This window comes from Vulpes lagopus, chromosome 22, assembly GCF_018345385.1.
Source record: "Vulpes lagopus strain Blue_001 chromosome 22, ASM1834538v1, whole genome shotgun sequence".
Classification (NCBI taxonomy): domain Eukaryota; kingdom Metazoa; phylum Chordata; class Mammalia; order Carnivora; family Canidae; genus Vulpes; species Vulpes lagopus.
In genome coordinates this window covers 25629675-25656735 of record NC_054845.1, presented here as the reverse complement: position 1 = coordinate 25656735, position 27061 = coordinate 25629675, and the positions used below count along the sequence as shown (strand labels likewise).

General features: G+C 49.1%; 1 protein-coding gene across 1 annotated transcript; it reads right to left on the bottom strand.

Annotated features, from left to right (window-relative positions):
- Positions 1-16084: 16084 nt before the first annotated feature.
- CDK5R2 (cyclin dependent kinase 5 regulatory subunit 2) lies at positions 16085-18725 on the bottom strand. Its single transcript, XM_041737076.1, has one exon. It carries the CDS (start codon positions 18402-18404, stop codon positions 17283-17285), a length of 1122 nt encoding a protein of 373 aa, XP_041593010.1. The 5' UTR covers positions 18405-18725; the 3' UTR covers positions 16085-17282.
- Between the last annotated feature and the right edge of the window lie 8336 nt (positions 18726-27061).

Sequence of the window (27061 nt, the reverse complement as noted above, 5' to 3'; positions counted from 1 at the left end):
CGGGTTTTGCCGCTAATCCCTGGACTGAACCTGAAGGAACCTCAGGTGTCTCACCCACCCGAGGCGGGGAGGACCTCGACGCTTCTAGGCTTCCTTTGGCCTTCAGGGAGGAGGGCAAAAGGGCACTCTATCTCTGCCTCCTTCAGGAAGTCCTGGAAGTGGCTCAAATGTGTCATTCTGGCTGCCCCCCCCTTGTAAAGATTTTATTTGAGAGAGAGAGAAAAAACACGAATGGGGGGCAAGGGCAGAGGGAGAGGGCCAAATAGGGAGCTTCACTCCATCCCAGGACCCTGGGATCATGACCTGGGCTGAAGGCAGATGCTTAATGGCCCGCCTTTTTCCTTACAACCTGGAGGCCCTTCTGAATCTTGTGCCCACTGGAACCCTGGCCTTTATGCTCTCTTGGCACCTTTTACAACAGCTGTTGGCAGGAAAACTGCCTTAAATGCATTCCCCTAGATGGACCAACACCTGGGCAGGTGTGTGAAGGGAATGCTGCAACTTTGGGCTGCACACCAAGGCAATCCCCTTCCCCATGGTCTTGGTGCTTCTTTCCCAAGGTTCCTGTAGGTTGAGGAGAGACCACCCTGGGCTCCCGCAGGAGGCTGACAAGATTCCACTGTGTCCTGTGGGCCAAAAGGGGACATGCAGGTGGAAGGCAGCACAATTAAGTGCAGGGAGGGGTGGGATGCTTTTCCCTAAGAGTGCTGATGAAGTCATCAAGGTCTACCCAGGGAAAGAGTCTTTATTCTTTTTCATTTTATTTTCACTTAATTTTTTCCTGGGTTTCCAAATGACACAGAAATAGCATAGAAAATGGAAAATACAGAAGGACAAACATTATATGGTCTCATTCATTTAGGGAATATTAAAAAATAGTGAAAGGGAATAAAGGGGAAAGGAGAAAAAACGAGTGGGAAATATCAGAGAGGGAGAGAGAACATGAGAAACTCCTAACTCTGGGAAACGAACAAGGGGTGGTGGAAAGGGAGGTGGGGGGAATGGGGTGACTGGGTGATGGGCACTGAGGGGGGCACTTGATGGGATGAGCACTGGGTGTTATGCTATATATTGGCAAATTGAACTCCAGTAAAAAAATAATAAAAATAATTTAAAAATAGAAAAAGAAAATGGAAAATACACACATGGGCAGCCCTGGTGGCTCAGTGGTTTGGCTCCACCTTCAACTCAGGGCGTGGTCCTGGAGACCTGGGATCCAGTCCTGCGACAGGCTCCCTGCATGGGGCCTGCTTCTCCCTCTGCCTGTGTCTCAGCTTCTCTCTCTCTGTGTCTCTCATGAGTAAATAAATAAAATCTTTTTAAAAAATGAAAGTACACACATAAGGCCTTCATTAAATATGAGTTGGATGAAGAGTGTAACGAAGCTGGGGGAAAACCACCTACAGCCCCATTACACAGAGACCACTATTCATATCTCTCTGCCATCATCTCTTTTCTTCTCACTTTGCCTTTTAGAATTTAATGGTACCCTACTTTAGTCACCTAATGTTCTGGGGTGAGCATGTTCATATCGCCATGCCCTATAGACCTCACATGGTAGAAGGCTAGAATACATGGCTCATGTATTCTAGGGGATCATCCCCACATTGTGAGGGCCTTCGTGGTTTGGAGGGAGGTACAAAGGACCTCCTTACAGGGGGCAGGAGGCTGGGAGGGATAACAGAATCACCAGAGAGACAGAGCCAGGATCCAAAAAGATCTGGGCTGAAAAAAAAAAAAATCTGGCCTGCTAAGAATTGAGGGCTAAATCTAACAAGGTGAAATTTTCCAGCACGGAGTGTGAGGCCCTGCTCTTAAATCATTAAATGAAAGGACAGGAGGTCCGAGTGTGAGACGTGGCAAGGCAGTGGTTCAGGGAAGCCTGTGTATAAATTAGTGGCTTCTTTTTTTTAAAAAAATATTTATTTATTCATGAGAGACACACAGAGAGAGAGGCAGAGACACAGGCAGAGGGAGAAGCAGGTTCCATGCAGGGAGCCTGATGTGGGACTCGATCCCAGTACCCAAGGACGTACCCCCAGCCAAAGGGAGATACTCAACCGCTGAGCCACCCAGGTGTCCCAAATTAGTGGCTTCTCAGCACAATATTAAGTGGGAGCCTGATGGGTGGGATGCAGAAAAATCACTGAGCTCTGAGGATGCAGTGACGGAGCTATGGCTTCAAAGATGAAGGAAACGACTTGCTCTAGTGATGGTGCCCCCAGCATACTGGACACAGTGTTAGAGAACACTTCTGAGACGACACCAAATGGAGAACATACAGAGTGGTGGGCTCAGGAAATGCAAAGACAGAAAGCTGGAGAACCCACAGCAATGAGAGGTAGTCTGGAACTCACACTGGGGAAAGGGACACAAGAGCTGTCCTCGATTACTCAACATCGCTGCCCATGGCAGAGGACCTGGCTGTGCGATTGAGGGCAGTGTTGGGACCCGTGGTAGGAGACCACAGGAAGTCAGATCTGTCACTTTGATCTAAGGAAGCACCACTGTCAATACTCAGCAGCTCCTTCCTTGGGGGTTTGCGGAAGTGGGGGGGGACAAGGTTACTTCTCCAACATTGAGACTTTTTTTAAAGATTTTGTTCATTTATTCATGAGAGATACACAGAGAGAGGCAGAGGGAGAAGCAGGCTCCCTGCGGGGCAGCTGCTCAACCACTGAGCTTCCCAGGTGTCCCCAACCTTGAGACTCTTGAAGTCCTATGAATAAGGCGAGATTTCAGGTGCCTTTGGGCAGCGGAGGGGAGGTATCATTAGATTAGAGGATCTTCTTACCTATGAAATCGTATCTTTAAAGCCCACCCTGCCCCTCTGTCTTTCTCCCTATACACAGAGCCAGTTTCAAAGCTACGACACAGGATTGGGAATCAGAAAACCGGAATTCCAGTCTCAGCATGGCAACTAACTTGCTATGTGACCTTTCATCTGCTTCTCCCTCTCCCTCTGCCCACACCCCCCATGCTCTGTCTCTCTCAAATAAAGAAATAAAATCTTAAAACAACAACAAAACAAAACACTTGCACATCCATCTGTTCTGTCCCCTCTAAGGCCAGGGAGGAAGACAGGGCAGGGATTGCTTGACCCACTAGAAGGATAAATAAACCAAGGCCCAAGATGATAAGAGACTTGGCTAAAGTCTTAGGCTTGTTCTAGCACCTGTGTCTTCTGGTTTCTCTCCTAAGCCTTTTCTCAGTGGTGAGTGGTTTCTCCATTGCCCTGAGTGGCCCTTGATCACCTTTTTTGTAGGATCCACCCCATCCCTTGCCAGGATTACACAGACCTGTATCTCCTCCACTAATGTGTGTTCTATGTCACCAAGCTCCACTTGCAGATGGAATCAGAACCCCGACTAGCATGTGGCAAGAGGACATCTGTGTCCTCAAGGCCTTATACCTGCACAGTCACAGGGCAATGATGCCACCTAGGGCACCAAGGCTTACAGAGCACTTGCCCAAATGGTAGCTCAGGTGACCATAGATAAACATTGAAATGGGCTTCTACGCTGTACATTCTCTCAGACCTTTCCACTTTTCTGGCCTTCATCTTTTTTCAACCTGTCTTTAAAATGCATTTAATTTCAGCTTGTTCCTCAACCTGTCTATAACTCATATCAAGTAGACCTGCCGATAATAAAAATGAGCCTTACCCTTTCATTAAACCTGACTCTGCCAGGCTCTGCCCTATGCTAATACTTTTCATGTGATATCTCATTTGATGGGGACACAGCCTTGCCAGGTGGGGATGGTTACCACCACGTTCAGATGAGGAAGTTTAGGCTCAGAGAAGTCAGGTGGCTGGCCGAGCCTGTGACGCCCGCACCCCCCCCTCCGCCCCCGCCCAGCTCACATCCTCAGCATCACAGCAGATCCCTTCCTGCTGGGCCCTCCTGGAGAGCCTTTTCTTCATGTGGCTGTGACCTGCTGCGTGCCCATTACAGGTACAGTCTTGTCTAGTTGTCATAGCAGAAGGTGGTTGGTTATGAAGGGCAGATTGATGACTTGTCTTATGAGTGTCCTTGGTTAAGGCCTCCATCTGATAAAGAACAAATCAGAAACTGTAGTGTTACCCCCTTGTCTTTTGGAAGCCTTCACCTTCCTACCTGTGTTCCTACAAGCTGGAGTAGATCACTGTACTCTGGGGTGGGGCTGGGGGGTCTGACTGCACCTTGACTTTGGTGGCATTTCCTACCTCAGTTTTGTCAGTGGTATTTCTCCCTGACTCTCCTCTGTCTTGGAACGGTGGGTTTCATATGAGGAGACAAGTGACCCACTGTCCCATTGACTGTTACTTTCTCTATTTCTGAGAAGTCTTTCACTGGATCCTGCCTGCTATTTCTTTCTTTCCTTTCTTTGTGGACGAAGGCAACATAGTATGGGGGTGGGGTTAGGAGCAAGGGCTTTGGGGCTGGACTTCCCAGGCTTGGGTGCTGGCTCTGTCCCTTACCAGCTGTGTGACCTCAAGCACTTTACTGCTCTACTTTGTGCCTCAATGACCCTATCTGCAAGATGGATTTGATAATAACAGAATCTACCTTATTGGGCTGAAGGATTAAATTATTACATAAGTACCATGGTACATTTATCAGTATTTTCTATTATTAAGCAGACCAATAAAACCACATGAAACAAAGCAAGTACTTGCCTCTTCCTCCTCTAATGCCAATCAGATGCTCCCATCTGTCCCAGGAGGAACTTGAGTGGCCACATCTACTTTTCTAGGCCAGTCCAGACCTTGTCTTAGACCCAGCTGCTGAGCTTCACCAAGAACTGGCCTCTTGACTGGGTCCACACTGCTGTCACATGGAGCAGCCTCCTATACCCAATGCATCTTCCATTTCTTCTTGGGGTAATACTGAATCTAGAATTATAGGATCTTAGCTAGTTACCAGCCTGTGACTTTGGAAATATGTCTATACCATTTGGAGACTTTGTTTTACCTTCTGAAATGTGGACAACAGTAATGCTTACTTCCCATGGTCATTGTGTAGATTAAATAAGAATAATGTTAACAATATGGAGCGTCCAGGTGGCTCAGTCGTTTAAGTGTCTGACTCTCGATTTTGGCTCAGGTTACAATCCCAGGGTCATGAGATCGAGCCCCACTTTGGGCTCTGCATTCAGTGTGGAGTCTGCTTGAGGACTCCCTCTACCCTTCCCCCTGCTCTTGCTCTCTCTAAAATAAATACATAAACATTTAAAAGAATAATACCAGCAATAGCACCTAACCTACTTCTCACACTTACTACTACCCAAATAATATCCTAATATTATTTCTCTCAATGTAGCCAACACAGCTAGCTCTTTCCCCAACCCCCACACCCCAAGATGCATGCTCCTTACTTTACATAGCAGAGTTATCACTGGGAAGTGATTGCCCAGCCAGGAACTAATTTTTCAACTCTCCTTGTATTTTGGTGGGAGCCATGCGACTTGTTTCTGCCAACAGAATATGAATGGAAATGGTAGTGTGTGTTGCTTGCAGGCTTGAGCATTTAGAAATGTGCCCTCTCCTTACTCTCTTATTCGCTTTCTGCCACCTGGATTCAGAGGAGGACTATTCCTAAGAGGAGACAGAGATACTGTATGGATGGATTCTGGTTCCTAAAACACCACATGAAAAGAAGTCACCATCAACATGCATTAGACTATTCCTTGAAATTTGCAGGATTTCTTGTTACAGCAAATAACATGACCATAACTGATATACAGATGGCACTGAATCTTTTTTCCCTTTTTTTTCCCTAAAGACTTTATTTATTTATTCATTAGAGACACGGAGAGAGAGACAGAGAGGCAGAGACCCAGGCAGAGGTCCTGGGACTCCAGGATCACGCCCTGGGCCAAAGGCAGGCACTAAACCACTGAGCCACCCAGGGATCCCCTGCACTGAATCTTTACAGCAATCTTCTGAAATAGACATTATTATTTCCCTCCACTTTATAGATGAGGAAACTAAGGCATAGAAGGGTTAAGTCTGAAACCACACAGTAAAAAAGGGCAGAACAGAATCTGAACCCAGTCTCATTTCAGAAGCAGTGAGTTCTCCTAACCACTAAGGATGTGAAAAAGCTTTATACACTAAAGCCTCCTAGAAATAATGAAGGACTAGTACTTACTGGACACTTATATGCCAAGTGATATTTAAAGAGCTCTACATTCATTTAATCTTTATGACCCTCTGTAGTTGTTCTAGTATTATTCCCATTCTGTAGATGAGGAAAAATAAGTCACAGAATGTTAAAGAACATTCTTTAAGCAAGAACCATCTTGCTTGGGGTCGCAGTACTGCTAAATAGTAGAGATGTGATTCAAACCCTAGCAGCCCAGCTCACTCCTTTCCCCACCCCTTATTCTTTTATCATCTCTTGTGGAAGAATGAGCAGACTCTAAGATGCTGAGAAGCCCAGGAAGTGGCAGGACTATAACCTGTGCCCAAACTCCAGCCCAACCCCAGGACAGGTTCCAAATCCAGCTTTCACCATGGGTTCCAGACAAATAGAGTGAGAAATGCCTATCAGAAGTCTTGTGGCCAACTGTGACACTTGAACTGATCTCAAATGACATGATAGACTAGAAGGAGCCCAAGTATACATGGATACAAACCCAGCTTTTGCCTACTCTCTTTGGAACCAAGAAGGGTACTTACTCTCTCTGAGCCTCAGTGACCTAATCTGTAGAATGGAGATGCTGATTATACCCACCTTGTTGGTTTGCTCAAGGACAGAGCATATGCCTAAAGAGTAAAGTGCAGAGGGCTGCTTCCTAAGTATTATTCCCCCAGCATCAACCAGCTCAGAACAGAGACCTGTCCTGTGAACTCAAAGCATCTCCCACCAGTCTAATCCTCCAACTCTACCTACCCCAAGTCACCTTCCGTGAGTCAGAGCAGCTCCTTAAATTTCCTTAAATTTCTGTGAGACTAGGGGAGGGGGAAATAGCTAAAGGAGGCTGGAAGCCCAGACCCTGAGCATGAGCATCAGGTTCCTTTTTCTGGAATAGGAGGACAAGTTGCTTAGCAACACAGCAGGAAGTTGTCAGGGAGGCTTCAGGGAATGCTGTCCTTTTTTATCCTGTAGTACAGAGATATCTGAGGTGACACTAGATGGGGAAATGAATGGGGAAAGTGGGGAAGGGTCTGAGGTCTGATGGCAACCTCTGGACCTCATCCTCCTCTCTTATGATCAACTTTCCAATACCCTTACCCTTTTCCCTTGGTTTTCTACCTTTGACACACAGGCAGAGAGACAAGTTCTAGATACACCTTGCATACACATCTGTGCAATGACCACATCTGTGACCATGTATCCAAAACTCAGGACCACCTTATATGTATTGTACTTTACAGTTTACAAAGCACATCCATAAACGTGATCTCACTGATACTTACAATAGCTTTTTAAATTCCTGTACGACAGGGGCATGGGGAGGTCTCAAGGTCCCACAGTGAGGAAATAGCAAGGCCCAGATTTGCTGAAATCTCAGCATATTTCCACTCCATGTTGAAGCATGGATGTTAGTACAGGTATTGGCACACATATGTGTGCATGCAATTCCATATCCTCACATTTTGAAGGTTTCGTGCCTAGTGTCCTAAGATGCCCCCAGATGCACCTAGCCCCACTCCTGGTCACAAAGCAAGTGCAATATAGAGGCAGGGTTCAGCTATTCTTCCCTGATGGCAAGAGCCAGTCTGCGGCAAGGGCATCCTTAGAGTGTGGAATCCCAAAAGGGACCTGGCCTGCTGGCCCAAAAGCTTCAACTCAGGAATGCTGCTGGGCTGGGCCTGGCTGACATAAGAGTCTACATGCCAGCAGCTGAAGCAAGTCCCTTGGCTGGCATTCCAGAGAGGTGCACATGGGTCCCAATGGACCCTTGCCTGCAGCAAGGAGTAAACACATATCACTGAGGCCATAGATAGCTCATGGGAGGTTCCCGTCTCTAGAGCTCCCTACTGCCTCAGGGGCCAGCAGAGCTAGTCTTGGCAGTGCTGGACTCCATTCTGGACTCTGTTTGGTCCCTTTTCCTTCTGTCAATATTTATTACTAGTGCTTACTACCATGGTAATCGTTGTTACCCCAACAACAGTAATATTATCATTCTTGTTACAGTCATTTGATAGATGCAACACATCTGAAATCCTTGGTTCTATCTGATAGGTGAGAAAACTGAAGTTCAGAGAGGTTGAATAACTTAGGTCGATTAGTTAGTTAATGGTAGAATAGGGACTCAAACCTCTGATTCCTGGTATGTTGTTCTGTGTATCACATCACACTGCCTTTAAATGTTTGGGCAGAAGAGGGAGGAGGGGTGGGGTGAAATGGGGAGGAGTCGCAAAGGAACATTTGGCCACTCCATCCTTTAACCTCAAATTGCACATGGCCAGGACTATGTAGGCCAATATGCTTCAGAACAGGAAATTTGAATGATTATTTTGATTAAGGGTTTTTTTAAAAAAGATTTTATTTATTCATGAGAGAGAGAGAGAGAGAGAGGCAGGGACACAGGCAGAGGGAGAAGCAGGCTCCACGCCAGGAGCCCGATGTGGGACTCGATCCTGGGTCTCCAGGATCAGGCCCTGGGCTGAAGGCAGCGCTAAATTGCTGAGCCACCCGGGCTGCCCTGTTTTACCCTTCTAACCTTCTCATCACTGTGACCGTTGAACATTCTACTAAAGGTCCTATTCAATGCAATATGACAAGAAAAGACATATGCTATATGCAAATATTGGAAAGGAAGATATTAAAATGTCTTTGTTTGCAGAGGGTATGACTGCCTACCTACAAAATCCAACAGAACCAACTGGAACACAATTAAAACTAATGAAGCTAGTATATCCAGTAACATACAAGATTAACATACAAAATCTTATGATTGTTCTACAACTCTATAAAATTAAGGGAAAGAATTGGGAATAATAGGTTTACAACAGCAATAAAAATATGCTCCTAGATAAACCTAATGAAAAACATAGGAACAACTAAATGAAGTACATGACAAATCTCCACTAAGAAACATGAAGGAAGACCTGAATAAATGGAACACTTAGCATGTTCCTGGGTAGAATGACTCAATATTGCAAAACATCAAATCTGTCCAAATTGGTCTAGAAAAGTAATATAGTCCCTGACAGACTTAGTTCTAAAGTTCTTCTGGACTATGTTTAAGAATAGCTTAGAGAGGGACGCCTGGGTGGCTCAGCAGTTTAGCACTGCCTTGGGTCCAGGGCATGATCCTGGAGACCTGGGATCGAGTCCCACATTGGTCTCCCTGCATGGAGCCTGCTTCTCCTTCTGCCTGTGTCTCTGCCTCTCTCTCTCTCTCCTCTCTGTGTATTCTCATGAATAAATAAAAAAAAATAAAATCTTAAAAAAAAGAATAGCATAGACAATTTTAGCAAAAGAACAATAAGCATACTGCAAAGCTCCAGTTATTAAAGGATTGGTTTGGCACAGAAATAGTTAAGTAGACCAATGGAACTGAGTAGAGCCTTGAAACAGACCCATGTATATGTGGGGATTTCATAAAAGATAAAGATCGCATTCACTGTAGGGAAAGGAAGACTTTTCAAAGGTTAGCACAACTTGTTATTCCTTTGGGGAAAAAATAGTTATATCTCTACTTCTCGCTACATACAGAAATAAAGTCCAACATAGATAAAGGATAAAAGCATAATTGTATACTTACTGGCAACCAAAGACAAACATGGAAACTGTCACTACTTCACATTTAACTAAGTGCCAGGCACTGTGCTAGTTCTCCCTGCTTAAACAAAGGGTATGAATAAGTTCATGTGAAGAGATAATTTTCCCTAGGTTTTTTATTTAAATAAGGCATAATGGTCTCCTATGGCACTTATGCCAATGATAGAGGAGTGTTCTTTAAATAGTCTTTGAGGGATCCTTGTGAGTATGTATCCATGCTGTGTGTGTGTTCATGCGCCAAACATGCTGCGTGGATACCTACACATGTTTGCTGTGCTAGATAGCTATCCAACTTTACTTGTCCAGCAAAGGACATTCTTAAATTCTTGGGATTTGGAAAGAGTTTGAGGAGAGGAAAGGGAGTGAAGAAATTTTGAAGATGTGTGAGAAAGAAGGAGGGCAGGGTTGGCCAGACACTGTCCAGCCTCATCTTATCCTTCCTTCCTTTCTTCCTTTCTTCCTCCCATCTGTCCTTCCTTCTTCATTTCTTTCTCTGTGTCTTTTTTTTCATCATGATTTTCCTTCTTGTTTAGGTAATAATATTCATTATAAAAAACTAGGAAACTCAAGAAAATACTGAGATTAAAACTGATCATTTCAAATCCCACCACTTGGGGATCCCTGGTGGCTCAGCGGATTGGCACCTGCCTTTGGCCTGGGGCGTGATCCTGGAGAGACCCGGGATCGAGTCCCGCGTTGGGCTCCCTGCATGGAGCCTGCTTCTCCCTCTGCCTGTGTCTCTGCCTCTCTCTCTCTGTGTCTCTCATGAAGAAATAAATAAAATCTTTAAAAAATAATAAAAATAAATAAAAAATAAGATCCCACCACTCAAGGAGAGCAACTATTTAGTAAACATCTTAAAAGAGTCTATTGCTGCACATAAACACACAACACATACACCAATCATTCAGTGTAGACCTATTGACCTCATACTGCATACCCAGCCCTATGCTAGGTGCAGAGAATCCAGCAGTGAACAAGACAGACCTTCTATTGAGAGGATACAAAATAAATAAGCAACAAAAAATGATTGGGGGTGACAAATGCCAAGAAGACAATAAGTTAGGGGTATGTGAAGAAAGGTGGCTATGGGGCAGGCTGAGATGAATTCATCAGGATGAAGTGGCTATTTAAGCCAAGATCTGAATGATATGAAGAGGACAACTATTTAAAGATATCTCTCTCTCTCTTACAAAATAGGACCATATGATATTGTTTTTAACCAGATATTTTCATTTTATCATGGTCATTTTTCATGTCAATAAACATAGATTGATGTATCATTTTTAATGGTCCATAATATCCCAGTGAATATTGATCTATACAATTTACTTAATCTCCCACTGTTACATCCATTTTTTTATTATGATAAACAATGTTATGGTAACCACCCTTGTGTCGGGTCTTTTTTTTTTAATTTATTTTTATTTTTATTTTTTGGGGGGTCTTTTCCCACTTTTCCTTAGGGCAAATTTCTGGAAATGTGAAGCAGGGTCGAAGAGCATGCTGCCTTTCACATTTTGATCCCTTGCCAAGTAGCTCTCCAAACAGACTGAACTAATATGTGCATGTGCATATATACATCAATATAAAAAAGTGCATGTCTCTTCATGTTTTTATCATGGTTGACATTTTCCATTTCTGAAATCCTCATCAGTATAACACATGCAATCTCCCATTACTATTTTTACTTGAGTTTCCTGGTCAATAGCAAAGTCTCTCTCTCTCTCTCTCTCTCTCTCTCTCTTTTTTTTTTTGCAAAGTCTCTTTTTAAGTGTTCATTGATTATTTACATTTTTGGTGTGAATGACATTTTCACAGTTTCGATTAATTTTCTACTGAAAATATATTCCATCAGCTTATCACTTGTCTTTCAATCTTACTTATGGTTGTTTTTTTTTTTCTATTTCTCTAACATTCAAGAGCTGAAATGGAGTCAGATGAATCAATCTTTTCCTTCAAGGTCTATGCCAAAAAAAATGTTCTCCCCCAACCCAAGATGCAGTAGTAACAATACTAATAAATAATCCTTGTTTTCTCTAAGTATTTTTATTCAATATTTGACCATTGCCATATATTAACTTCTACTTTCTAATTATGCAAACAATATACTAATACATTTTTATTGTAAAAATTAAACTCCACAGATAAGGTACATGTCCTCTAGACAAAATCAATCCCAGTTCTTCCGAGAAGTCATTTATAAGAGTGATGTATATCTTTCTCAAGCTTCTATTACACACACACACACATAAACACACACAAATTAAAGGTTAGTTTTGTTTTGCTTTTGCATAAATTGTACTGTATATATTGTTTTTTTTTACTGTATATGTTGTTATGCAACTGTTATTGATACTCCAAGTTTTGTAGATCTTTCATCAGCACATCCATTCTTTTTAACTGAATAATGTAGTATTCAGTAATATGGTTGTATCAAAGTTTATTTAACCCCTAACATACTGGTGAATATTTAGATTGATTCTAATTTGTCGATCTCCAAGCAATAACATAATAAAAATATCTTTGTCATGTCTCTATGTGCACATATTCAAGTGTTTCTCCAGAGTTGATACTAGAAGTCAGAACTCCTGAATAGAAAGGTATGTGCATTTAAATTTTTAGTAGGTACTTTTAAACGGTCTTCTCTTCTAAGTATTTTGTAGCTCTTTTTCTTTACATGAAAAGAAACAATCTGGAATTTATTTTGGGGTAAAGAATGAGGAAGGATTGACTTTTTTCTTCATATAAATGACTACCCACTTGTACAAAACCATATGCTGACCAATCCATCTTTCCCAATGGATTTGAAATGGTGTCTTTATCATATTTTAAATTCCCATGTATGCCAGAGTTTAGCTTTGGATTATCCATTCTATTTTATGATCTATTCCTATGTCAGTGCCATATATTTGAACTACCTTAGCTCTATAATACATTTAAATATCTGGTAGAGCAAACCCTCCATCATTACTCTTCTTTCTTATATTTTTCTTGATATTCTGTTTTTCTGGGATCATACATATATTATTTTTTAAGGAGTAAAATGTAGAAAAATTATAATGGAATGGATGATAACCCCCTCCTACCTTTTAGGTGGTCATATATAAAAATGCACACAGAGAAACTAGTTTTATGAATTATGGACTTGAAGTTAAATGTCAATTACAGGAGACTGTGACCAAGAGGTATAAAGAAATGAGGGGAAGGGAGTGTTAAGAGAGGAGAGTAACTACTGTGGGCAATATCTCCAAGTAGAAAGAGATCTTAGGAGTAGCTAATTATTAAAGAAATAGTGGCAAAAATCCAGGGGAAAAAAACCCATGAAAGCCCAAACTAGATTGGGGGAATTTTAATCCAGAAACTAAGAGGTTAAACGTAAGCCAGAGGAAAGAAAAAGCAAAAAATAGGGGTGGGGTTGCTGGAGTGAAAAATTAGCCATCCAGTCTGCAAGTGCAACAGAGAGACTGACTCCAAATTTCATCAATGTATTAAATTAAGGTCAACTAATGTATTGAATCCTGAGACTACCCCCTGCAGTTTATCTATCTTGTACCTAATCTTTCATCGCTGGACTAAAACAATTTTCTACCCCACATTTACATGCCTTGCCTGTGTGGGTACAGGTGACCTTCTTGTAGGATGTTTAGCAACGTGCTGAAAGGAAGGTAATGGTCTTAATGAAAGTCCTTAAAGTGTCAATGCCTGTTGTCTTGAGGCCATTCACAACAAATGTTGTTTATCATGTATAAAGGGATCAAGAGCACCACTTAAAGTGGGATGTGTAAAGATGGTCAGTCCTCCATATCTGGCTCTCAGCCGTCTTTGGTCATGGTGGCATGGTTGGAAGGGTTGCTGTGGCAGCCTCTGTTGTAGAAATCTTCCAGAGATGCCCATCTGGGCGCCTGAGGCACAGTCCCTGTAGGTAGAGGCCACAGGATGTCCCCTTGGATATTGCCAGATGCTCTGGTTGCTGGGCACTCTGTCTGGCAGGCAAAGCGGTTACCGTGACAACCAACACCCCCGCCCCCACGTCTGTGATTTTTTTTTTTTTTTTTTTTTTTTGCATTTCTTCTTTCCCATTAAGTACCAAGGTATTCCAGGGACAGGCAAGCATAGCTGTCAGGACAAAATGTCCTCTGCTCCAGGAAGAGGGGCCCGGAAGTAGGCAGTGGAGATGTGTACTTGTTATGTCTGAAGGAGCCTTCATCAGTATAAATGCATATATACCTGCTTTCTGGGTTAAAATGTGTGCCTTTGGTTGTATATCCATGCAACAAATGGTCAAATCACTGTTTATCCATACATTTGCTTTCCTGCTCCCCTCCCCTCTCTGCTGCTCCTGCGCTGGGAGAGTCACCCATTTGCCAGGGGAAGTGCTGAGTCATGGCTCTAGCTGGGTTTCTGTCTCCTCTTCTCCATCTCCATTCTTTCCTCAGTCCACTCCTCACCCAGGCTGGGCTCTCTGTAGAGCTCTGAGCCCTCTTCACCACTTCCCTTCTCAGCCTGGAGGCACTTTCCTGAGGTTCACTTCTGGTCAGTAAGGAGAAGGCACTTTACTCTGTTTCTGCACTTTCTCCGTTCTCACCTTGCCTTCTCAAAAGACTGAGCCTTTCTCCATGTGACCACCCCTCCCTTAGAAAACAGGAGTCTGACCAGGTTTGACCCAGGAGGCTAATTCTTCCATGTATTCATGCTGATCCTCCTCCAGTTGCTTACCCCCTAATCGGATTATGGCAGTGTCTCATGCCTTGGGGCAAGGCAAGGAAAGTGAGATTTAATTTGACACCACGCGCTGAGGCTTTTTTACATTCTAAGTCTCCAAGTGCCAGACCACAGGTTCCAGGAGGTGTGTGTGTGTGTGTGTGTGTGTGTGTGTAGTAAAGGGAGGATGCTGTGCCTATGGGTTCAGAGGCAGTACCTAGCGATCTCCCCAAGAGCAGGATGTTTGGGGGTCTCGGTAGTCTCTCTTTCCCTCCCACTTCAGACTTTTAACGCAGAAGTTCCAATTAAGTAATCTTGCTAACTAGTTCCAAATAAGGCAGATAAGGATTGTTTCCTCCGCTAGAGTGGGGAGAGTGGAAAGGTGGCCCCGCCCGCTCAGTCTGGTTGCTATGGCGACAGCCGCGGGGTGACCCAAGTGCTCCTCCCTCCCTCCTCCCAAACCCAGAAGGATGACGGCACCGCGCTGACTGCGCCAAATTCCAGCCAATGGGCGGCTGCTCCCGCCTTCCCTTCCGCCAGCTCTCCCCCTCCTCCCCCCCGGGAATTCGATTCACAAATCTGGACTAGGGATTTCCGGCTCCAGGCCGGGTGCAAGGGCGCTGGGCCGAGGCCGGGGTAGAGTCACGGTCTGTCCTCTTAGGAGGGCAAATGGAAGCCGGCATTCTTGGGTTCTCGGGCGAGACTCCTGTAACTCGCCATCAGAAGAGATCACAACCTACTCCCAAATTATCCAGAAAATCTAGTTGAAGCCGAGTCTGCAGCTCCTCCTGCCCCTGCAAGCCCCCACCCCGCCCGAGCGCGCCGATCAGCACCACGGACAGCGAACCCAGGCCTGGTCTTTCAGGGCCTCTCCGGGTTCTGACTCCTGATCCTCGAGGTCTGGGCGACGACCAGGGTCAGAGACGCCAGCGCTCTACTGGAGCCAGGCCTCCTTGGGCCAACGAAACTGAGTGGGACGCTTAGCCACGTGGCTAAGAAGGCAATGGGACAGGAATCTTAGGCTAAAGAGCTTATTTCTCTTCTTTCAACCCCAGAGAGTGGCTCCTGTCTTCCAGGCTGCCTTAAGCAGGGATGGACTCCCCAAGGCTATCCTGGGTGGGCGTGTGACTGAAACGGCCTTGAAACAACCCAGTGGGCTGGAGGAGGGGTGTGGAGCTGAGTGTGACAGTCAGGTCCTACCTACCTGAGAGTGGTGAGCACAGGCTTAGTCAGGCCTGACCAGACTCTAGACAGTATATGTGGTGGGGAGAGGTGGAGGAGGAAGAGAAAAGCAGCGATCACCACTAGCTAGTTCTGCTTCAATGGACCACTTTGTAAAGGGTACAACTTTTGCTGTCCTCATCACTTAATCCCTAAATAGCCTGGGCATTAATGAAGAGCTAGGTGAGACAAGACGGAGGCATAGTGTGCGAGGGGATTCAGCTTTGTCACCAGGCCTCAATCTTTAGCTACTTTACTCTCTGTAAGATGGAAGCCAGTGTGGGGGCGGGGGGCGGGGGGCGGGGGAGCATAGCAGTTCTCAGGGACCCCACCTTCCCCACTAGGCCCGTGGGGGCCCTCCTGCCCTGTCTGTGACAGTTTCACTCCCGATCCCACTCCCTCCCTCCTGGGGCCCAAAGAAAGGCCGGCGCAAAACCATCTGCAGGCGCTTCCAGCGCTTTATAGTTCTCTCCGGGACAGACGGACAGACAGACAGTGCAGCCCGCGCCGTCGGCCCGCATCATTGGCACCTTGGACACGGCACCAGGCCCAACCCAGTCCCTGGTGCCCTCCCGGGAGGATTCCGGTCCGGCCTCAAATCAGCACCTCAGACAGCTCCCGGCCCAACACCCACCCCTCCCCCCTCCCTCTGGAAACAACCAAATAAATTAAAAGGGGGAGGAACAAAAACACCTAAGGATAAGGAAGAGGGGCACCCCCTCCCCCAGAGTAAGAAGAGTTTGTGTCTCTCCCGCCCTTCCGCTGAGGCTCCGCCGCCGCCGGGGTGGCCTCCTAGGTTGATTTGGCTCCCAAACCTCAGCCTCCTGAAGCCGGCATCTCCCTCCCCCCCCCAACTCCCGGCATGCAACACGTTGGAAAAAGGTAGGGAGAGGAGGTGGGGGTGGGGCGAAGGACCATCCTGGTGGTTTTTCTGGCTCCTGGGGCTGCAGTTTCTCGCCGCACCTCAGTCAGTCCAAATCAAGAATTAATATTCCCTTCGGTCTGGGAAGGAGGATTGGCGGGGGGGCGGGGGGGCTTAGTCGGGGGAAGAAATGCAAGCTGACATAGGTGGGGGGGGTGGGGAGGTAAGCAGACAGGAGGGAAGATGGTGACACATGCCAGGAGCAGGGGAAAGGGAAGGAGGGGACACAGGTGCCGAAAGAGAAAGGGGGGGCAATAATAGTCAGGTAGGGGGTAAGATGGAGATGGAAATACACACCCAAGGTATAGGAAAATGGAACGGCAGAGAGGGAGATGGGAAGGCAGACAGGGAGGAAGATGGAGATACAGGAAGGAGGCGAGGAAATGGCCAAAACCGAGGGAGATGGACTTGCGGACACACACGCAAGGGAAGGAGGAGACCCGGGTAGAATTGGAGAGATGGGGGCACAGGCAGACAGGGTGAGGCTGGGGGTCCCCCTTCCGCGGTCATCCCCCCACCCCCACCCTATGCCCAGCAAATCCAGAGCCGCGGCCTCTGGCGTCCTGGCCTCCACCTTCCCCTGCGGGACAGGGGCGGCTCCTCCTCCGGCCACGGCGCGGAGCGGCGGCAACAGCGGCGGCGGCTTGATGGTCCCGGGGGCTCCGAGTGCGTGTCGGGGTCTGGGGTGGGGGGGCGGGCGCGGCCCTCGGGAATCCCTAGCGGTCCAGGTTCATAGTCCAGTGCTTGGCTCCGGTCGCGCAGCTGTCCCTGGCGGCCGAGGCGGCGGCGGCGGGGGCCACGGGCGCGCCCCCGCTGGGTGGACCCCCGGCGCCGGCGGCGGCCTCGCCCTCGTTCTTGAGGTCTTGAAAGACCTGCGTGAAGAAGTGGGGGTCGGCGTTGAGCCGCAGCATCTGCGGGCTGAGCCGCTGGATGAGGCGCAGGCAGCGTTGCCAGAAGCGCTCCTTGTCGGGCTCCACGAGGAAGGGCTTGAGCGGGTAGGAGATCTCGTTGCCCATGTAGGAGTAGGCGAGGTAGAGGCAGGTGAGGAAGGCGGCCTGCAGCTCGGCGGCCGACGCCAGCTCATCCCCGCGCAGCGACTCGCGGCACAGCAGGTACACGAACACCAGGTTGGCGGGCGTAATGAAGGCCTGGTCTTGCCAGCCCTGCAGCAGCAGTGAGCGGTCCACTCCGCGGAACCAGCCCACCAGCTCGCCCGGGCTCAGCTCCTTGAGGCGGTAGCAGCGTCGGCACACGAAGTCGCCCAGGCAGCGCAGCAGCTCGCCGGTGGACGCCTGCACGATGACCCGCCGCGGCGAGCCCCCGGGCACCGGCGGGGCCGCCTGCGGGGCCGGGGGCGGCGGCGGCGGCGGCTTGCCCCCGCCCGAACCCGAACCCGGCGGCGGCGCGGCCGCGCTGCCCCCCGACGGCGGCTCGCAGGTGGCTGCGGCCGCGGGCACGGTGGGCACCGGCACCGCCAGGGGCTTGGTGGCGCCGCCGCCGTCGGGGGGGTCCCGGCCCTTGCGGAGAAGGTTCTCGCGATTGCGTTGCTGGACCAGGGGGTCGGGGCCGGTGGACGCCGGCTTGGGCGTCACCTTCTTGCTGCCTTTCTTCTTCTTGGCAGACGCGGCCACCAGGCGCTTCCAGGTGAGCGCCGAGATGAGCACGGACGGCCGCTTGAGTCGGCTCTCGCCCTTGCCGCCCTTGCCTGCTGGCGGCGCCCCGTAGCCCCCCAGCGCCTCGTCCCCCACGGGCGGCGCCTTCTTCTTCTCTTCGGGCAGCCCGCCGGGCCTCCGGCCCTTGGCCGAGGAGGCGGGGGAAAGAGACAGCACCGTGCCCATCCTGCAGAGCGGGGCCGGCGCCCGGGCCCCGGTGGGAACCGCGGGCGGCGCCGCTGTCGCCGCCGCCGCTGCTGCAGCCCCCGGAGACCCGGCGGTGGGGGGCCTAGCCCCGGCCCGGGCGCGGGAACGGGCAGGGGAAGGCGGCGGCTGGGCTGCTCCGCGGCGGTAGCTCCGAGTCTGAGCTGCGCCAGCTGCAGCGTCGGCCCCACCCCTTGGGCCCCGGCTTTAGCCGCGCCGCGCCCCGCCTCACGCAGCCAATCCTCGCCCGGGCTGCGCTCCCGACTGGCAGCTCCCCTGGCCAATAGGAGCTCGCACGCCAACCTCGAGCCCCGCCCCCGCCCCACCCTCGGTCTCTGGTCCTCTGCCCTCGCCAGAAAGGGGAAAGGAGGAGGAGGTGGCCCTGGCTCCAAGGGCCTCCTCAGGGTCAGCGCTGGGGAGAGGGGGCTGGCTGGCCCCCTCCTTCTCACCGTCACCCCGCAAGTCCTAAGGCCCTGGGTCGGCTTGTTTTGATGTCCTGGATCGCGAGAGAAGCAGAGGAGCCGTGGGAACAGCCTCCCCCCCTTTTCATTATGTGTTGAGGGCCGCGGGGCAGCGAGTGCCTTCCCCGGGGCGCCCCAGCACCTGCTGGGTCCAGCTGCTCGGGCTTCTCCGGTCTGGTCACAGGTCGATTAGCTCAGCTCTCCTGGCCTCCCTTCATCCCTTGCGGCCTCCCGCATGGTGCTTGTGGGGGAGGCCGTAGGTGTATCCTTGCTCCACCTGGGATGGGGTGCTGGCGGGCCGGACCTTCCTGCAGGTCACAAACCCCCTCCTTGGGGGCCTTTGCTCTGGAGGCCGCAAGACCCTCAGATATATGCCTGACTCTGCCGTTGCCGCAGGCCTGATTCTCTGCAGCTGAAGCTGCGGGGAGAGGCCCTAGGCTCGGGTCCTTGGGTGGCTCCTCTTGTGCTCTTCTTCCCGGCCAACACACCCTGGTCCCACACTCAGGGTAAGTGACGAGAATGATTGGTTCCCGGGGAAGCGCTGGAAATTGAATGGGTTGATCTGTGCGGAGGGAGGCCCAAGAGGGTTGGCTCAGCCTCCAACCCAGCCCTGGGTCCCAGTCAAGGTGGGCTTTCATTGTTAAATTCTTCCTGCCATTCCGATCCCAGCTGCCCCCACTCCCAGCTGCAAGCTATTAGGCTAGGGCCTGCCCGTTTCTCTGTTCCCTCAGCACCCACAAGGCCTCTGTGCTCTGGGCCTTACCTGCAGGCCCTGAGCCCAGCTGCTTCTGGGACTGTTCTATCTGCCTTATAGGACAGTGTCCACCCTCCTCCAGCCCTGCTCCCTGTAGCTCCCCAACACAGAGGTCTTCCAAGCTTCTTAAGTGGGCCTTGGAGGTGGGTATGATGGGGAGAAAAGCCTCTGCTATGAATTCAGCCAAACCCGCAGAATGGTCACCTCCATGTTCCTCACAGACCACCAGAATGACTTTGGAGGATTGCTGCCTGTCGGTCTGTGTGCACGCATAGGTGTGGGTGTGGTTCCTTCCACTCTCCCTGTTCCAGAATCCCCTTAGGCTGCAGCTTCAGCCACCAGAGGCACCAGCTTTTCTCAGCGCTCTCACAGCCTCTGCTCACTCACACCCTCCCGGAGGCCTGTGGTCTGGTTGTCTTGATTCCCTCTCTCTTTACCACGCTACATGTGCAGACTTGTCCCCCATTCCTGACTCAGCAGGGTCTCTCCTGCTCCCTGAGATCTGATCAGTATTCCCCTGCAGCCCAAGCTGACCTATCCCCCACCTCTCCTTCTCCCCCTAGTTGCAAAAAACAAAAAACAAAAAAACCCACAAATGTTCCCTCTATTCAGCTCCTGTAATTGGTCCCACTTCCTCCTACAAGGCCTTCTGAGTCAGCCTTTATCTGACACCCAAGGAACCGTAGGCTTCCAGTAGTTAAGGACAGGCCCCACAGAGACGAGTTGCCCTAGCAGAAACACGTGGATTTGAATAGGCACGTGGGTCCTCCCAGCTCTACTCCGGGGAGTCCCTCATTGACGTAAGGCCTATTACTGGTGTCATGCAGAATGATCTATCTGTGCAGCACCCACAGATGTCACCACCAAGGTACCCCCACTCCAGGCTCAGTTGTGGCTCGTGGTGTCCTCTGGGTCAGAATCCAGAATCCTCTTCCCTGCTTGAGGGTCCCCAAAATGGGTGCCTTAAAAGGTCTTACTCCCCTTCTCATTCTTCACCTTGCCCCGCCTCAGACCCTCTTTCTCAGGCTCATCCTTTCCACCTCGAACTTTGGTTATCCCTCTTGAATCACTGAGCTCCTACCACTGGGCCAGCACTCTTTCTCAAACCACTACCTTGCCGCCTCTGTCAAACTCTTGAAAATCCACCTCCTCTCAGAAGCCTTTTTGGACTGACTGCAAGGGATCTAGTGCTCTTGCTGATATCAGTCTTTCCCACCTCTTTCCCCAACACCGCTGCTACATAACAACTTGTTTCAGGGCCGGGCTCTGACTCCTGAGTCAAAGATGTGCAAAATGAACATGGATGGAATTTTCAAAGGAAGCAGAAAAAACAGATCCATTAAAAAAAAAAAGAAAACCCAGCATTTCTGTTTTTTATTTATTCATTCATAAGAGACACACAGAGGCAGAGACACAAAGCAGAAGGAGAAGCAGGCTGTCCGTGGGAGGCCTGATGCAGGACTTGATCCCAGGACTCTGGGACCATGCCCTGAGCAGAAGGCAGATGCTCAACCACTGAGCCACCCAGGTGTCCCAACAGCATTTCTGTTATTAAAAAAAAAAAAAAAAGTTAATGGAGGAGAGAGGGAGCTTATGTCTCGCTTCTAGTTGGGCTGTGTGTAGGGTCTATATTCTATGATTGATTCATTTATCTGTAGTATTTGTAGGTCACTTCTCGTCTGTCCATTTCTCATGGATGTGTGAGCTCCTCCGGGACAGTGCTGGCTGTATGAGACTCCTGTAGTTGAGAACCCACTCCCCCACCCCCTGACCCCGCACCAGGCTCCTTATCTGTCTCCATCACTTCATAGGTTACCTAGAACACCGCCCTGTCCAGATAAATGGTTATTCCTGAAGGCTCTTTAAAGGCAAGAACTTCGGGCCTAGACCAAGAATTGGAAAGCGCAGACCAAGTTATTAGCCTGTGGAGGAGCACAGCCTTACTGATGAGGATCACCACCAATTTCACCGTAGACATGAGCCCTTCACTGACCCGCCCTGGGAAGATGAGCCCCATCTCTAAGGGAATATCTCCGGGCAGTGCTCCTCAGACTCTTCGGCCCCTTGGCTGTTTTTATCTCCTTGTCGGAGAGGCCATAGTCTAGGAAGCAAGAGGTAGAGTTCCAGTCATTTGAACTCTGGGCCTCCTTCTCTTCATATTAAAACGCAGGGATTCCATATATTTTACTCTTATTATTGGACAAAATGAATATTAAAGAACTCAGATACCATCTTGAGGACTGGACTTAAAAAACGACTCCTAGAGCCGATTCCAATTCTACAATTCTGACTCTAAATAAAACCCATCCTGTAAGTCGGTTTCATTTCCTAGCTCCAGCCCTGTCTGCTTCTCCCTACCGTGTTTCTGCCCGATGGGCTCAGTCTTTGTGCGCACAGCATCTGAGAGGCGGGCACTTCTGCAGTTCAGCCCAGGAGACTAAGGGGAGGGTGCTCAGGCTCACAGTAATGTCCCCAGGCTTTAGTGGGGCCCCTGAAAAGTTCTGAAATGACAAAGGCCAGGATGCCAGGGTGATTCAGGGACTCCCGGGTAAACATGAAGGCTGGAGGCCCCAGAACTTAAGGTCATTGTGTCTGTCCTATGTCTCCAAGGGGCCCCTACAGAGGCTGATGACAAGGAAGGTTCTTAGAACAGCTAGGGGGGAGGAGACTCAGCCTGGGCATCTGACAGCCTGGATTTTGCTGCCCCCAACCCTGTCACTGGTCCAGTATCCCCTCCCCGGGGTCTCAGCTCCTGAGGTGTGCAAAGGTGGAGGCTATGTACTCGCCCAGCCGCGTCCTTCCCTCTCCTGAAGACCTTGGCCCAGGAAAGCTAGGGTGCAAGGGAGTAAGGCCCCAAGAGGCAGTGGAAGGAGAAGCCTTCCCCAGGCAACAGTAGGGGGTGGGCAAAGGGGATGGGCAGAGAGAAGAGGTGAACCTGACAAAGGTTAGGTGCTGCCAGTTATCAGGAGGAAGACCCCACACTCTCACATCCTTCTCACTCCCACAGGCCCCTTGCTAGAAGGACTGAACGGAGGAGGCCAAAGAGGGGTTTATTCTTTAGTAGGAGAATGGGGTTGGAAAGCACAGATGAGGAAGTGTCCTGGGGCAGGGAGAGAAGGGACTGATGCTCACATGCCGGAGGCCCGGGATTAGGGGTTAGAGGAGGAGGATGATGTGCTGGGGGCTCCTTTTCCTTGCCATGGGCTCTGATTCCTTCCTTCATAAAGCCTTGTCTGTCTCCCTTTCAGGTTACCAATGCCAGCCCTTCTCATCCTCACCCCTGGATCTTCTCTCCCCAGCTCCCCGGCTCCTGACTTTACCTCCTGAGCACAGAACTCTCTGCCCCATCCTTCCAGCTTCCTCTAGTAGCTGTATTTCTGAGTCACCTTGTCCTGCCTCCACCTAGCCCTCTTTCCCCTCCTCCCTTTCTGTACCCACCCCAAGCATCAGCCCCCACTCCGTCTCTTCCCTGCCCCTGCTGGCACCCAGCATAGCACTCCAGATGTAGGAGCAGATCAAGAAGGGCGGGGGTGGTGGCTGTTGCTTTTCTGGGATATTCTTAGCCTGTCTGGGGGCTGGAGCTGGAATCAGTGTTTCCATCTCAACCAGGCAGGTGGCCGCAGGGAAGCTGCTGCTCTAACTGGGTCTTCATCTCATTCTCTGTCCCTTTCCCTGTCCTTCTATGTCTCAGTTCCACTCTGTGAGCACAGACTCCTGTGCCCTGAGGTAGGGAGTTCCCTCCACTCTGGCCTAGCCCCAGTGAGGTCTTAAAACCCTGCTCTTGAAGACTCTTGGGGGAAAAAGGGCTTAGAGAACTCAAGCGCAGATGTTCCCTGGATCCACACACAGCCTTTGTCTCTCTGCCCCAAGTTGGGCTTTCTCTGCCCCAACAAACCCTGCTTAGCACTTGGTCCATAGACTCCAGTCATGACCGTGAGAGCCTTTCTTATCTCAAAATACAGGAACCATTCAGGGGCCCTGGAGTTCTAGGAGCTGACTCTTGAGAGTCAGAGCCCTTGGGGTCCAGGCCTCCTTTGGGGCTTGAATAAGGGACTCACTGGCCAGATTCCTTTGCTAACAGAGGGAGGAGCCAAGAAGAGATCTGACTCATTCATAAATAGCACAGAATATATTTGTCCCCTTAAAAGAGACAGACAGTGTAGAGGTTCCTATGTGGGGTCTAGAGTCATGCAGATCTAGGTTCAAAAACAGCCCCACCACTTACGAGCTGGGAGATGGGGGGAAAACTTCTTAATTCTCCTTAAGTCTATAAAAGTAAACCACCACAGGGTCATTGTGAGATTTTTCTGAATCTCCCAAAGCTTGTATAGGACATGGGCATGGTGCTTGGTTTTCATAAAATGCAGGTTATTACAAATTACATTGTCACCATTATTTTTACGGAGCAGGAGAAGTTTGACCCGTACCCTTACCATGTGTTTTGTTTTGTCTTTTCTCATCAGCACACTCTTCAGTAAAGCCTGGACACAACCATCATTTCTTTTGGTTTGGTTGAGACCTAAATTTATAGCCATCCTTTCTTTTTAGCTATCGTCCTGGCAGCTACTCCTACTCAGACCATCCCTGGGGGGTTGGTTTGACTCCTGAGGTGACCAAGACCTGACACCATACCAGGTGCTGGTCCTCTTCTCTGGTCCAGTGGGGGCCTCATTAATTTTGTGAACCTCTGTGTACCTGCTATGTGCCGGGCACCATCCTGGCCCCATGTCTGACTTTGTTTTCCGGGGGCATTCTCTGGCTGTACCCTGCTGTCTCTTCGAAGCTCCAGAGACTCTATGTAGGGTCAGTTCCAGTTTTCAAGGGCTTTGAGAAAGTGTTCTGCAGAGTTATAAAACCCATATTAGAAAATACTGCTTCAGAAATTGCAGCCTATGAGGTACTGGGCTAGGTGCTGGGACCAGGACCAAATGTGAGGCAGAGCTTCAGCCTTCAAAGAACACACAACAGAGATGATGGAGACATGAGTGATAATAGTAGTAAATTGACCAGTGTCTTCTGATCGGCTCTGGAGGACAGGTTTGGACGATTTGGCTAATCCTGCCCATCCCCCTGCACCTTCTACCTTTGTCGCTAATCCATCTCCAGCTTGTCCTGAATTCTCAAGGGTAAGCAACTACTGGCAGGGAGTTAAAATCAAGTTACCTAAGGTCCAGTACCTCTCCCTCGTGTTGGGTCCTCTCCAGTCATGGCCTTCCCTGTCTGACCCCAAGCTGGGGTGACAATCACCACCTTTGAGACAGAGCTGGGCCTCAGCAACTCTCTGATCGCAATGACAGATTACTGCCCTCGGAGCAGGAGAGTTAATGAGTTACTGCGTGCATGAGGAGCCCCAGTGGGCCTGCTAACTGGCCCAACATCTTAGGAGCCACTTCTGTTTATCTCCCATTTGTCTAGGATTAGGGGCAGGTGGGGGATGGGCTTCGAAACAGGTTCATTAATTTACACTTTCTTTTCCCTGATCTCAAAATATAAGGATAATCCTTTATTTTTACCTCCTCTGAGTAAAAAGGCAATTTTAAAAAAGATTTATTTATTCGTGAGAAACAGAGAGAGGCAGAGACACAGGCAGAGGGAGAAGCAGGCGCCCTATAGGGAGCCAGATGTGGGACTCAATCTCAGGACCCCCGGGGCACGACCTGAGCTGAAGGCAGATGCTCAACCACTGAGCCCCTGGGGCGCCCTTAAAAAGGCAATTCTAATGTTATAAGCTAGAGCCCCACATATATTCACTTTTGATTTCGAGTGGGGAGAGAGTAAGAAGGTTGTCCCCTAGATTAATTAATTAGTTATTCCTAAACTACTCTGCTCAGCAGAACCACCTGGGGGAACTTTGTAAAAATACAATTTCCATAGGTCTATGTCAGACCTATGGAATCCAAATTTCTTCAGGTGAACTTAAGGTGGCATCACTATCAGAAATTATTAAGAGATAGAAGAAAATTCTGGGAGATGGCTAGGTCCCACCTGTTCTGTTTTGCTCCACTATGGTTGCTGCTGGCCATGCATTCTCTGGTAAAATAATAATAGTAATAGTAATAATAATAATAGTACCCTTGTTTGCCTTTGGGAAACCCCTTCTTCCTTTTTTTTTTTTTTGGAAACCCCTTCTTCCATACTCCCAATCCATGTGGTTTTTACCTGCCTAAATTCAACACAGACCTGACCAGCTGCTGTCCTGGTCACAGTGGATGAGGGATGGGCTGGTGACTCAAGCCAGTCCAATGAGACTCAATTCTTGTAGTTTTTCTAGAACTACTGGGAATGAGGTGCCTTTTTCCCCTCTAAGGTTGCTAAACTGGTGTGATGAAAGCCTTAAGATGTTGGCCTCCACATGGAGAGAGGTCATCTGAATGAAATCACAGGGAAAGAGTCAGTTGATAGAGGGAGACATTCCTGGTGTGGTTCTAGCTGCTGGATCCAGCTGGGCCTGATACAGGCATGTAATCCAGTAAATCCCCCTCCTCCCCACTTCTTTCCTAATTTCTCTTTCTTTTTTTTTTTTAAGATTTTATTTATTCACGAGAGAGACATAGGCAGAGGGAGAAGCAGGCTCCCCGCAGGGAGCTGGATGTGGGACTCGATCCTGGATCCCGGGGTCATGCCCTGAGCGGGAAGGCAGACGCTCAACTGCTGAGACACCCAGGTGTCCCACTTGCCTAATTTCAAGGTAATTTGAGTTGCAAATCTAGTATTTGCCAGCAGAAAACATCCTGACTAATGAACTTCCTTCTGGAAATTTGTTGGTAACTTCAAAGAAGTACACATTTGGTCTTAATGGCTGAGGAGAGTAGCCTGACATCCAGTAGTCAGTGAAGGACTGACCCTGGAAGAGACCCAGCCTGGAGTCTGTCCCCAAGGCCTATCTCCTACTACATTCCTCGGACCTCCCCGTCCAAACCTCAGCTGGTGATTGTGATTGGAGTTCTTCACCACATCCCAGTGGCCCTTCCTCTTTCCTTGGGAAAGGAAAGCCATTTCCCTACAGCCTGTACAACCATCAAATCTTCTTTCTGGACCGCTCCCAGGTTGCATTCCTTAGGTATCAGCTTTCTGCTCAGATAAGAAATGTGATGCTTCACCCTCCATCATGCTTCTGAATCAAGTTTGCCTCCAGTCAGTGTAAGAGGTGGCTGTGGCCACACAGAATCATTTGTTATCATCAGGGCCATTAGCACAGAGTCTCTGGGGGGCCGGGGTAGGGGTGGCTTTGAGCTTTAAACTGCCCCAGGATTCTTTTTCTTTTTTCTTAAAGATTTATTTATTCATGAGAGACACGGAGAGAGAGAGGCATAGACACAGGCAGAGGGAGAAGCAGGCTCTTTGCAGGGAACCCAATGAGGGACTCAATCCCAGGACCCCAGGATCATGACCTGAGCCGAAGGCAGACATTCAACTGCTGAGCC

What these genes read in the sequence shown, in the direction of transcription:
- CDK5R2 (XM_041737076.1), bottom strand. Translation starts at nt 18,404, where the DNA reads ATGGGCACGGTGCTGTCTCTTTCCCCCGCCTCCTCGGCCAAGGGCCGG.